This window comes from Erythrolamprus reginae, chromosome 2 (assembly GCF_031021105.1).
Source record: "Erythrolamprus reginae isolate rEryReg1 chromosome 2, rEryReg1.hap1, whole genome shotgun sequence".
Classification (NCBI taxonomy): domain Eukaryota; kingdom Metazoa; phylum Chordata; class Lepidosauria; order Squamata; family Dipsadidae; genus Erythrolamprus; species Erythrolamprus reginae.
Window position 1 is genome coordinate 61,973,507 of NC_091951.1, and position 14,008 is coordinate 61,987,514.

The 14,008-nt window shown below is 38.4% G+C and overlaps 1 protein-coding gene across 3 annotated transcripts in view; it reads left to right on the top strand.

Moving 5' to 3' along the window:
- Window positions 1-11,114, top strand: part of PPP4R2 (protein phosphatase 4 regulatory subunit 2) — a 35,157-nt gene extending 24,043 nt beyond the window's left edge. For all 3 annotated transcript variants that reach the window (XM_070738247.1, XM_070738248.1, XM_070738249.1), the window contains exons 5-9: window positions 233-270; window positions 2,167-2,241; window positions 3,764-3,907; window positions 5,924-6,204; window positions 8,943-11,114. In XM_070738247.1, the coding sequence (XP_070594348.1) occupies window positions 233-270; window positions 2,167-2,241; window positions 3,764-3,907; window positions 5,924-6,204; window positions 8,943-9,259 (855 nt within the window). In that variant the 3' untranslated portion in view covers window positions 9,260-11,114. The remainder of the gene's footprint in view (window positions 1-232; window positions 271-2,166; window positions 2,242-3,763; window positions 3,908-5,923; window positions 6,205-8,942) is intronic.
- Window positions 11,115-14,008: the final 2,894 nt, after the last annotated feature.

Here is a 14,008-nt window from a genome sequence, read left to right on the forward strand (position 1 = left end):
ACTTTTCCAAATGCTCTTAGTGGTAGCCCCACATAGACTGCATCTGAATCTGGAGGTAATATTGCATAGGTTTGGGAGGCAGAAGTTTATCTTAGATATAGACAAAGAACTTGAAAAGCTGGTGAATCAGATGCTAATAAGGACCAACCAAACAAGATGCATTGTTGACTTGTAAAATTTGCTTTAAATTTTTCCATGAGTCTTGATGTTTTATTTTCCCCCTATTTTACAGAACGTTATGGTTGTCAGCTGTGTGTATCCTTCTTCAGAGTGAGTATGACTGTTAACCTTTATTTAAAAACTTGAGACTGTTCATTGTCAAGATTACAATACATTTACTGATGGTGTACTTGGGTTTGAGGGGAGCAGCATAGAAAATTTCCTGTTGACAGGTAGTCTGGGGTCAGCTTTATTTATTAGAAAAAAGAATAACAACAAATAAGCTTTTTAAAAAAACTGGTGGACATATAAGCGGCAAACGGGCTTGCTTTTGGGTGATTGTTTTGTGTTAGCATACGGGTGATTCTGTTTTTTTTAATATTGGACTTATGGGAGAAAAGGTTTGCAGAGACGGCAGATGTTGTAGCCTGCCTGATCTGCACTGGGCTACTTTTGTGGAAAGAGATTTAACCTTCAACATTTGCTTATAAACCAGCACAGCTTGGGCTATTAGCTGTGGAAGGAGAGAGCTATGCTAGGCATCTGTTCTTGCTTTGTCTCCCATAGTGTTATCAAGAGTAGGAGCTGTGTTGAGACTGCCTTGGGTGTGTGCCAGTTTCCGACAGCTGGCACACAGCTGTTTTGTTTTGGAGGCATTATTTGTGCTTTGCCTCGGAGGTGAAGGTGGCAAGAGGTGCTGTATTTGGCAGCAATGCTGGTTTTTCAGTGGCCAGGAGCAAGATGCATGGGTAAAAAGGGAGCTGCTGCTGCGGGCTAGAACTGGTCTCTTGCAGGTAGGCTGCAGCACTTGGATCGCCAAACAGCAGAGTTGTTCAATGTATGTTGCTGAGGACTCTTGACAGCATGGCGCCCTGCCTAGGAGCTGTTTAATTCAGATGTAACATTTTGGATGATGGGAGGCATCTCTGATATTTGGTGGTTGTGTGGTAAGGGGCTAGAAGAGAACTTTTCCCTCAGTATTGCTGCTGATCTGTTTGGTAGACTTCTCATCTTCCTTTTCACCTATGCTGGAAAAGAGTCTTGGATGAAATGGATTATCTTTCAGTTGCATTTTAGGGACTGAGACAGTATCAGTTATAGCAGGGGTCTCCAGCCTTGGCAACTTTAAAACTTGTGGGCTTCAACTCCTAGATTTCCTCAGCCAGCAATGTTAGCTGAGGAATTCTGAGAGTTGAAGTCCACAAGTTTTAAAGTTGCCAAGATTGGAGACCCCTGGGTTTATAGTTACTGAATCATATCATCGTGATTTTCAACTTTTACTTTCTGGTTCAATTTAAAAATAAACTCATTCAGGTTTGCTTAATATTGTGTGATCTGCTTGATGACCATAATAAAACATGTCAAAAAAATGGGTTCATTCATTTCTGGGATTTCCTGTCCCAATTGAGGTCCCAAGTCAAGGTGTATCTTGATAAAATCTGCGATATTTCATCTCTGATATAAGACATACTTGTTTCAAAGTAAATTGACAAGGAATTTGTAGAGAGCTAACAAACGAAAAGAGTTTATAGGTAGTCTTTTTCTAGTGACTATAATTGTTATTGGCAACTCTGTCATTAAGCAAAACAGTCACTGAGGTTGTAAGTGCAAGGATTGCTCACATAATTTATTTTTCACCACTATTGCAACTCTGGACAGTTGCTGTTGTCACTGAACAAGAACTACATGTATCCATGGTCTTTAATATAATATTTTCAGGAAGGGAAGGCGGAACTAGAGGCAAGAAGGTATATTTAGATAGTAAAAAATTAAAGATATTTTCTCCAGTACACAGTTGTGTTTTTGTATAATTGAATAGTTTTTCAATACTGTTGGGAAAAAATAAACATAGCAGGTTCTCTTTAATAATTGATTAGAATTATACAACTTTTAGTGAAAAACAAAAACAAAACTTCTAGAAATCTGGAGGTGTTTGTTGTTAGCATTTTTTTTTAAAAAAAAACCCTATATATTGTAGAAATTTCAAAACATGTTTATTTCTTATAGGAAAAATAATTCCAACAGTTTAAACAGAATGAATGGTGTAATGTTTCCAGGAAACTCACCGGTTTATTCAGACAGGTAAGAGAGATTATTTAAAATGATCACATTCTAAGTTTATAAGATAATAGATTAGTATTTAGTTTCTAAATATTTGTTTTTTAAAACATTTGGATTTTTAACTATAACTTAAAGTCTGTGCATCGGGTCATTTCTTGTTCTAAAATTATAGTTTATTTGGGAGATCAAATGCTTTTCCAAAGAGATATACACTGCTCAAAAATAAATAAATAAAGGGAACACTTAAACAACACAGTATAACGCCAAGTAAATCAAACTTCTATGAAATCAAACTGTCCACTTAGGAAGCAACACTGATTGGCAATCCATTTCACATGCTGTTGTGCACATTCAACTTTGTACAGAACAAAGTATTAATTGAGAATATTTCATTCATTGAGATCTAGGATGTGTTATTTGAGTGTTCCCTTTATTTTTTGAGCAATATATGTAAAATAGATTATCTAAGTTATACCTTGTTATACTAGTGTTATACCATATTTTGATTACAGTAGAACCTTGACATACGAGCTGCTCTATATACGAGCATTTCGAGATGCGAGCTAGGAGGGGAGAGATATTTCTGTTCTACTTACGAGCCCAAATTCGGGATACGAGCGCTCACCGCCTGTCCCTGTCAGCGGCCCAGCCACCTTCACCCGCCCGGACAACCGCCAGAGGGGCTCCTCCGGAGGGGCGCACGGGGAAGGGCTTGAGCCGCTGCCTTCTCCTTTCCCCGTGGGAGCGCCACACCTCTTGTCTGCCCGGCCTGAGAGGCACGAAACCAGTGCTCATGCCGGGCGGCCCGCCTGGAACGCCAGCAATGCCGCCGGGCCGATTGCCGAGCGGGGGCGGGGCGTGGGAGGAGGCGAAGGCGCCGCCGCACCGGCCCCCTAAGGCCGCTCTGCCCGGGATGGGGCTCCTCTGGAGCCCCCGTGCGTCCCTCCGGAGGAGCCCCATCCCGGACGGAGCAGCCTGAGGGGGCCGGTGCGGCGGCGCCTCCGCCTCCTTCCGCGCCCCGCCCCCGCTCGGCAATCGGCCCAGCGGCATTGCTGGCATTCCAGGTGGGCCGCCCGGCATGAGCACCGGTTTCGTGCCTCTCAGGCCGGGCAGACAAGAGGTGCAGCGCTCCCACGGGGAAAGGAGAAGGCGGCGGCTCAAGCCCTTCCCCGTGCGCCCCTCCGGAAGAGCCCCTCTGGAGGAGCCCCTCTGACAGTTGTCTGGGCGGGTGAAGGTGGCTGGGCCGCTGACAGGGACAGGCGGTGAGTGCTCGGAGGGGGCACAGCCCGGAGCGAGACTTGGCCTCCGCTGCGGCTGCTGCCCGTCTGCTTCTCTCTCCCTCCTTCCCCGCCGTGCTTCAATTAAATTCGTAAGTCGAGGTTCTACTGTATATGAAAGTATTTTGTATGATCAAATAGTTTTTCAGTATATAACTGATGGGAGTCCATTTATAATTAGAATAAATTGATACATATTTTGGGATCCAAGAGAAATTTGACTAATGAAATTTCCAAATTTGACTAATGAAACATTTTCTTTGCAGATCTAATATAAATGGCCCTGGGACACCCCGGCCTGTGACTCGACCAAAAGTTTCTTTGTCACCTCCTATGACTACAAATGGTTTACCAGACAGTTCCGAAAGTAAGGAGCTGGGCCTCCTGGAAACTGAAGAGAAAATTAACAGGTTTGTAAGAGAAATATATTTTCAGACGCACTGGTTAGACTCTTGAGATTAACATTTTATTTTTTAAAATCCCATTCTCTCTTGGTTTGTATCATTTTATTTCTATTAAAATATGCCTTATTTAGAAAAAACACAGAAAGTTCTCAATCTGAAACCATTTCTTCAGTGACTGTCCAATCTGAACAGTGGCATTGAACCAACGAATTTACAACCTGTAAACCAAAGGATTTGCAACCTTAGATCCAAAGTTACGGCTGTTATGGCCGGTGGTTGCATGATCAAAATTTGAGTGATTGGTAGCCTACCAGCACTTATGACACCAGAGGCACTTCAACCCCAGCACCATTGTTCAAAGCCGCAGTTCCCCTGTAACCCTATGTTCGCTACTGATGAAGCGTGCTCGCAGCAAGACTTTTTCTCAATGGCCACTCACATTCTCCCAAGTCATGCATGCCATTTATGCTTCAAACAGCACTCCATTCTTGCAATGCTTTGGAAAGTCTTCTGAAAGCTTTTGAGGAATTATGAAGCAGCACGGAAAAGAGGTGTGTCCTCCCTTCTTCAGATAGCAAGCCCGTTCTCACGGGGCCTAGGGAAGACCTTAGAAGTTTTCCGAAAGCTTTCCGAAGCATTGCAAAGCTGGGGTGTGCTACTTGGAGAATGAATTATGCGTGTAATTTTGGAGAACAGCACAAGCGACTTTGTAAGAAGGCCTGGCACGGCCAGCACCTGTCTTATAGATAAAGTTGTCAAGCTGGGGACATCTCAGCAGGAAAACTGCAAAGATCAGCTGAGCATAGCAGGGCCTGTGGAACACAAGAGTGGTCAAGATTTCCTGGGATGCAGTGGTTTTGCGTCACGCTTCTGGCCAGGCTGGATTTACTGTAGGTATGACTTTGCTGTGGTTCTGGGGCTTCTTTTGGGCCAAGAAACATCCTAAGCTGTAGTGTATTACTTTTCTGGTCTACCTGTGCTTATTCCGCATTGCCCTCCCCCCAATGACCCACTTATTTAGAGTTATAACAGCAACCAGGAATGCCAGAATTACAGTTGCTAAGCAATAAAGTCACACAATGATTCACTTTATGACTGCATCACTTAGCAATGGAAATTCCAATCCTAATTGTGGTTGTGAATCAAGGACTATCGGTATTTTTTGGTAATGCTTGAAATACAATGTTTTTCAAAATGAAAATAAGCACAACCTTTCTTCAGGCAGATTTCTTATGGGCACGAACTATTCCTTCCTTATTTTAAAAGTCTTAATACATAATACTCACTATATTATGATACTATAGGATTTATACTGTTTATAAATAATGTATCCCAGAGTACCTCGGTTGTTGATCTTTAAAATCGGTGGGAATCTTTTGTGAGAAATTAAACGTTGATGGCATTTTAAAATCTCCCCCCCCCCCCCCCCCCCACTAAGGGAATTTGTTCTGCCTATGGAATTGAGAAGTAATAGTTGGTTATATATCCCCTTTTGTTCTTAAAAATTCAATAGGAATTTGACAGGCCTCAGAGGGAAGAAACGGGAACAATTTTATTGTGCAAGCAAAAAAATGTGTTTGCATCAATACTGGATTGTATCCATTGATTATAAAGGACTAGATTCTTGTACATTATCAACACAATTTTAATAAATTAAATAAACAAACAAACAAATAAATAAATAATAAATAAATACAATTTTGCTTAAAACAAGATATATATTTTTTAAACAAGATTTCCCAGTTGAATTGGAATATTGATTCTGGCGCAATTGCTTTGTATCCGAGTCCTCGGAGAGGGGCGGCATACAAATCTAATAAATAAATAAATAATTTTTTTAAAAAAATTCTGTGCATCATTGCAAGTTGGTGTATATCAAAATATTTTATAAAGTTATATTTAGGCAAAGCGGTAGAGTTATCCAAATCAATAGGATTGATCCCTTAAGATGCAATATCCCTGCTTTATCACTTCATATGAAAATATGATCCTTTGTGTTTCCATTATTTTTCTGTCTTTTAGTGAATCGGCAGCATCTGAGCCTGACAGAGTCCAAAACTGTCCTGTAAAAAATAAACACCCTGGAGAAGATCCATCAGAAATGGATGGCTATGAAGTAAAAAGACTTAAATTTGACAAAGAGGAGGAAGCTGAAGAAACCTCCAACCAGACTGATTCCCATGAAACTTGCTCAGCGATGGTAGAAGAGACCGAGACAACTTCTGCATCTCAGGATAAAGAAAAAGAAGCCATTGTAGAGAGACAGCATTGTAAAGACGAAGTTGAGGAGGAGGAAGAAGAAGGTATATACCATATCAGTAGAAAATGTATTCTCTGAATATGTTTAAAAACATGGGTTAAATTTGCATTTATCATTTATTTTAAATTCCGTGAGTTGAAATCAGACTTAATTGTAAATAATAATTTAATTATAATATGTCCCATTCATTTCTATATAGTATAAGATCTGCATCCAACCCAATTTTGTTTGAAGTTATGCTAGTTTGTTTGAAGTATCCTAGTTACGAGAATGAGAAAGACCTGGGAGTGGTCTTTCTAATAAGTCCCTATAAACATACTGTACTATGTTTTGATAGTACAGTGACATTGTGTAGATTGTGTATTAAATTCAGACTGAACTCCTATTGTTTGTCAATGGTCAGATTTGAATGTGTGTTGTTTTGTAAATCAACATTGCAAATAGCTGGTTTTGTGCAGTGACATTTCCACAAACTTTAATTCATAAAAGGTCACTAAATGACTTTTAATCTTCTGCCTTCATGCCAGTGTAACTGCAACATCTAGCAAATTATGGGGTTGTTGGTGATTTGGTTATTTCCTTGCTGATGTTTATTACTCAGCATCAGTGCTAATAGAGAATGAGGTTTTCTTTCATTTTATATATGTATATAAGTACATTTATATATAGTTATATATTTGTTTTATCAATGTTGGTGGGATTTAGTTTGTCACAATAAAAAATGACCAACTAAAGATCATCAACATCTTCAAATGTATAAATTTCACAACATGCTACTCTTTCTGGATATTCTCATCAGCAGAGGCAATGGTGGCAAACTAGAAACACAAGTCTAACGTAAAACCATCCACACCAACCAAGTGCTCCACTATCAAAGTAACAACACAACCTCCCATAAGCGGTGTGTAAGCACACTATGTAGATGAGCACAAACACACTGCAGCCTCCCTGAACATCAGAAAAAGGAAACTATACATCATCTATACAACATCTTCCAACCAGATATCCATGCAATTTCATCAAGCTGCTACAAGTTGCAGTTAGTTGTAATAAACTAACTGAACTTCATCAAAAAGTGCCTGACCAATCTATACAATATAGCACAAACAATACAAGCTGTGAAACTATTAACATTGCCATACAACTAGTGAAGGGCTGCCAAAATTTTTACAATCACCCAGAGAAATGAGAAAATGATTGAGGCAGAGAATGAGAGGAAAGAGAGAAACAAGAGAGAAGTGACTCTTGATTTAAAGCATATGATAAAAGCACCCAAAGAATAAGAGAGAAACCCCCCCCCAGCCCTCACCTGTTGTTGGAAATGGTTCAAGAGTTTGTATACACACACACACACAAAGGGGGGAGGAGACAGGGATGGAAAAAGAGAGGAGAGTGTCTTAGGGTGTCATTTTGGTTGGTGGTGTGCCCCAGGATTTTGTAAATGTAAAAAATGTGCCACGGCTCAAAAAAGGTTGAAAATCACTGCTCTACAACATACAATATAAGGACCTCAGTAATCATTATGTAGGACAAGCGGGCAGAAGAGTAGCAGATTGCATTCATGAACACCAGCTAGCAGTCAAGAAACATAATACCAACTCCTTAATTCCACAACACATGGAAAGACTTAACCAGTTTCAATTGACCATTCTAAATGAAACCAAGTTGAAAAATGTCAGCGAATTCCTGGATGGCATTCAGACAAATCAGTCATCAGCAAGCACATAACATCTACATACCATTCAAATCAGACACCCAAAAGGGAAACAAAAAGGCCCAGACAACTCATTAGCAATGAACATCTAGAACAGCAGAGATTAACATCAAGATTAACATTGGACCAACAATCAAGAAGTAAAAAAATCTGCCAAACAAATCTAACAGTGAATAACCCAATGAAGGAACTAACAAGACCACTCCCACCAACATGGACAAGCCAAGCCACCAATATATACAATGAGAGAAAACCCCACTCTCTATTAGAACTGATGATGATAATGTCATGTCTAGTTTGGTAATGAAATGTCTGCAAAAATAACAAGCTACAACAGCACCAGGGTTTGCACAGTTCAATCTTGAGCTATGAATAAAGTGTGGGATCGGAATTGGTCTCCTGAAACTGGAGATTGATTGTTAAATTGGTTAGTTGAACTTATCTCATGTGATTGTCTTATAATATTAAAGCATAGGAAATTAGCAAGGCTTTGGTGTTACATCGTCATGGGGTGAATAGGATGTTCTTGTTGGAGCAGCAGAATATAACGATCCATTTCTGGCTGCCAAGCTTCATGCCTGTAAATATATTCTTCTAATAGTTATGCTTGTTACTCAAAATGAGAAATTTAAATACACAGAGAACTACAGTATGTCTTGTGGCTGCCACATGCAGTGCCCGATCCCTGCTATCTCTAATTGATATTGTACTTCCCCATATAAATAAAGGCTTCCCTCAAATCTTAACTCTTTCTGGCTGCATCATATAGTTTCCTTGGTAATATGGGATTGGTTTGCCATTGCTACCCTACAGGGTTCCCCTCTCCTCCAATTTTCCAATCTAGGCAATAGACTTGAAGTTCCCAAGGGTTTCCTTATTCAAGAACTAACCAAAATCTTTTAGCATTTTTAAGTTTTCCACTAAGCAAGGCCAGCTAAATGCTGCAACCTACCAAGGCATAAAGCACAAGAAGGGGATGTATTTTGCATGATTGTTTCCTGTATAAAGTATTATAGTATTGCTTTGTGTTTCCTACATCCATATAACATATTCTAACTTTATTCCAGAATCTCTCACAATGTCAAGCGAAGTGTTTCCAGAAAGAAAAGTTTTAGACAAAGACAATGCCTCCTTAATTGAGAAAGAAGATATTTCTGAGGAGAATAATCAAATTGGAGAATCTGACCAGACTGAAGCAATGAAAGCAGACTCACCTTCTCCAAATAGTGACAACAGTGGATCTTTTAGTTGCAAAGCTGACATCAGTGACAAAGAAGAATTGTGCTCAAATGTTAGTGAAACTCCTGAAATTGCATCAGAGACCCCAGCGGAAAACAGCAATGAAGCCACAGAAGCTGCAGATGAACCTATGGAACAAGACTAATAATTTGAATACACTTAGAGGCAGTATTTTCCACGAGGCTCTGGTTTTACACTGTATAAATAATTTTATGTAATAAAAGTGGACTGTTAGTTTTCCAAGAGAAAGCAGGCTGTAAATTGAACTTCTCAGTGCGTTAAATCCTGAAGGACTTGTACTTGTTACTGTGAAATATTGGCTCCTTCAGGTCCTGCTTGCCACTGAAATTTCAGTATGGTCAAATCTGGTCTGTGTATAGTTTTTTATTATTTAGAATTAAAAATTTTAAACTGGAAGGCAGTTCTAATTCTGACGATTTTTTGGCGATTCTACATTTAATTACTTCTCTCTCTTTCCTTTAATTCCTCTGAATGCTGTAGCAGTTAATTTTTGGTTTGGTTTTTAGCCCTTGGATTTCATATTGGTTTATAGATTTTTCATTTGACTGCATTTTGTGCTTGAAAAAGCTATACATTGGCATATAATAAATACTTGATAATATACAAATCTAAAGAAAATCTATGTTTGCACTTTAGATGCATTTTCTGTTCCAGACAGAAGCAACCAAGTTCTTTCATACAAAACAAAACAAAAACCACCCATTTTTACCCCCGAATAAACCAAATAAAATTAGGCCCATCTGATAGCCTACAAGATCCAAATGTTGAAAGTACCAGGTTAAATACATTCCAAGAGTTCTGTTGTAACAACACTTTTTGTACATTTCTGAGGTGCCTGGAATATAGGTTTCCATTTTACTGTTGAAAAACTGTGTTGAGAACAGATTTCAAAATAATATCTTCAGCTTTTTTTTGTAGCAGAAATGTTTGCAAACCTGACGAGATAGTTTCTGTGAACTGAGGAAATGTCTGGCATTACATAATGGTTTTATAGTAGGAGATCAGACTGATATGAAATGCTGCAGCATTCCATGTCTTAGTTATGTATCAGAACTGAATGGCTACCATTTGTACATTATTTTGAAAGTGAAGTAAATATTTTTGAACATGCCACTTTGACAGCCAGTGTTAACACTTCCTTTCCAAAACCAGCTCAAAGCACAATTACTGCTTTAAATACGTCACATTATATTTTTCAGACATCGGTGTGTAAAAATGCTCAAAATATAACCTCCCAGTCACATTTACTGGCTGCCAAATTTATACCTGTTTCTTCAACTGTACCTTTTTGATATTTAGAATTTTTAAATTTCTGTAAAGTAGATTTTTGTAGATTGTAAAGAGTGCTCACTGCCATTGTGAAACGGTATATAATTGTATAATTTGTGTGTAAACTGGATGCTTGGGCTTTCAATACAGTATTCATATAAAGCAATAAATATTAATGTCATAAAATGTTTGAGTACATTTTAATCAAACCATAATGGGAGTCCCTTTGTTGGCAGAGAAGACACATACCATGGAGTACAAAAATAATCACCAAAGTGCATGCTAACAATTGTACTGCATGGTGGGTTTCATTCTGGAGAACAGTTGGTTTTGAATTCAATGTATTCCAAAATAACTTGAATGAATTTGCAAAAGTGCTATCAGGTTAATAGTTGAAAAGGTATTGCTTGGGAAAAATATCTAGTGCCCTTCTACATACTTACAAGTGAAAAATCAATTTATGTTCAATTATTTTCTCTTGGCAAGAGAAGAGGGTTGAATATGTACTGTAAGCATTAAAGAGGGGCTTGTTCAAACCAAAACAGGAATTGAAAAACGTCCCAAATATAAATCTATAAGATATACTTTTTTCTCCTTGCTTTTTTTAAGGAATACTTTGCAAATGAGAACAAATTTTAAGTTTAGAGACTTCTGAAATTTTCTTTAGAATGTTTGTGAAAATACTGTTAATAAATTATTATTTAATCATCTGTGATCTTTTGACATGTTTATTTTAACACGGTTGCCCTATATGGTAAGCAGTGGGGTTTTATGAAGTGTAAAAGCTCAAAGGCAATAGACTAAATTACTTTGAATAGTCCATGTACAGGTAGCCCTTGTTTAGCGACTGTCTTGGACAGTGGCCATTTGCAATTAGGGCGGTGAAAAAGTAATTTTGCAATCAGTGCCTGCATTTATAACCTTTTCACCAATTCAATTTCAGTGTATTCATTTGGCATTATAGCTAGTATGTATTCTCTGGCCCATTCACCCCCCACCCCCCATCCCCATCTGAAAGGGCCTAAAGCTATCTCTTCCTAAGGTTTCTCCTTTCTCCTCCCTAGTGCATGCATGTCTAAAAATTGCCAACTGCAGGTTAATAGATTCAGTTCTGTAATCTTAATTAGAATCGTCTGGGGCTGCTGCTTGTCACTGACAAGACTCTAATCAGTTTCACACTGATGGCTTTTGTGTGCTCCCAAGCAGCTTATATGGTGTGTAAGCAAACAGCTCATGTCAGTGCATTCCTTTTGACATGTATTCCATGTTGTGTGCTTGCCTTACTCTCTTGTAATCCCTTCCTCTCCAATGAATGTAAATATAAAATATCCAATATCTCAACAATTAATCCAGTGTCAGGATGAGCGCTTCAAAGGCCAGTGGAGTGTGGGGGGAGGGCAATAAGATTTGTCCGTTTACCTATCTTTATGTGTGTCCAGAAACCTAATTGGGGTCACCTGTTTCTTTGGGAGTCATTTTCTGATGCTGTAAACAAAAAGAAAAGCTGAACTAATCATAAGCACAGTCATGGTTATATCTCCCCCCCCCCCAATAGAAATTGCTTTGCTTAAAGACCAAGATGCTGGTCCCAATTGCAGTTGCTAAACAACTACTGTATAATCTTTTGGCATTACCGCTGATCTGTTTTCTATATAAGTGTCATTTTGGGTGTGTGGGGTTTTTTAAAAAACAAACACCCCACTGATGCCTCTTTTTGTACTCAGTTGTGTCTCCTTATAGAATTCCCTTCCTTTTGACAAAAGGAAAAAATTCAATAACCCAGGTTTTGGCTGCCTTATTTGGCCATCCTTATTCAGGTTTGTACACAATTTGCACAGTTTGTAAATTTGTAGCCTGTTTTGTTAACCTCTTTTAAGCTTTTTCCTGATTAGGATTCAGTGTTGTTTTAGCTCTTATTTTTAGTGTGGAGGTAACATAAGGTTATAACTAATAATGGTTAATAGAAATAGTCATTAAAAGCAGAGAAGGGGTTGTTCCAGATCACTTTTTTCTATACAACTTTCCACACAGCTTCCTGTGTTTGCTTCCATGCCTTAGTGCAGGACAATCAAGAAGATACCTTCCATCTAAGCTCAGAATAAAAATGATGGAGCTGAATGGGAAAACGAACTGAGATTACATTTTAATTTGCTTATTATATTTTGCTAGCCATTTCAAACAAAAACTGAAACTAAATCCAGAAGGGGTTGTTCATTACTGGAGAGAGAAAAAACTTTTGCTGATAAGTCCACTTTTTTACATACCCTTTTGTAAACCAATACTAATAAAAATCCAAGATGATAACAGTATTATTGCAAGCTGCTTTTATGGTGACCCAATGTTTACTCTGGCTAGGCAGGCAAAAGTCCTACAGTTGCATGGACATGCACTGACCCCTATTGGCAATAATGGAAATGCCTTCTTTTGCTCGCTATATTTGGGACTGCAGACAGTTTTATGCTGGCAGCAAGTTTTGAAATCTTGACAGTTCAGTGAAAATAATAGATTTCAAAGGACATGAAAGTAACCACAACAGACAAACCAGCCAGTTGGCTCAAGTTTTCAGTGCAAACGCCTGATTATTAAAGGGGCCAAAATGTTTAGAAAAAATAAGGAAAAAAACACAAAAGGAAAGCTAAATTAAGAAAGAAACTGACAGCATGGTTATGTTGGTTATAGAAGACAGCAAAGAATATGAAATTACAGGCAAAAAACAAAAAAGTATAAATATTTTAGCAAGCGGGCAAAGAAAGTGTTGACAGTTTTACTTGTAAGGTTAAAAACCTCTCATGCCATCATCATCTAAAAAAGCAGTAAACTTTAAAAGGAAATAAAAGTGTAGTTGCTACTTCATATTTATCCATGACAAAATGAAGCAACCATCTGGTTATTTGCATGTTACACTGGAATTGTAAGTCTATGTTGTCGTCCCACATGTTATTGTTTGTCGTTAATGAACAAGTGTATCTTTTCTTACGATGATAGAAACATAGAAACATAGAAGATTGATGGCAGAAAAAGACTGCAGTTTAAGAATAATCTCGAACAACAATCCTAGGAAGAGCAAATTTCAGTAGTTTGATCTAGAGGTCATAAGGGCATGGATAAAGGTCAACAGGGCTTCTGCACCAATTGAAGTAAGCAAAGATCTCTTATCTCCATCCTCCAAATATTTTGTAGCAGCCATGAATGTAGGATTACGTTCCCCTTGCCACAAATCATAAACATCATCCTTCAGGGAAAATAATATTTCCCCCAAAAACCTATAAGTGAAGTCAGAAGAGAATTACATAATTTCTGGACAAATTATAGTTCAATCTTGCAGCAGTTCAATTTGAGCTTATTTGTTTTTATATGGTTCCTCCCAGCCTCCAGACATCAGGTCAAGCCTTCCACAGCATTTTTAACTATTGTTGGGATGGTGAAGCATAACTGATTATTATCAGCATACTGATATATTACCCTGAACTGACTGATGAGTTCCTACAGTGATTTTATGAATAAGAATACAGATGAGAAATTAACTCTATCAAACCACATAGAAATATAGAAACATAGAAGATTGATGGCAGAAAAAGACCTCATGGTCCATCTAGTCTGCCCT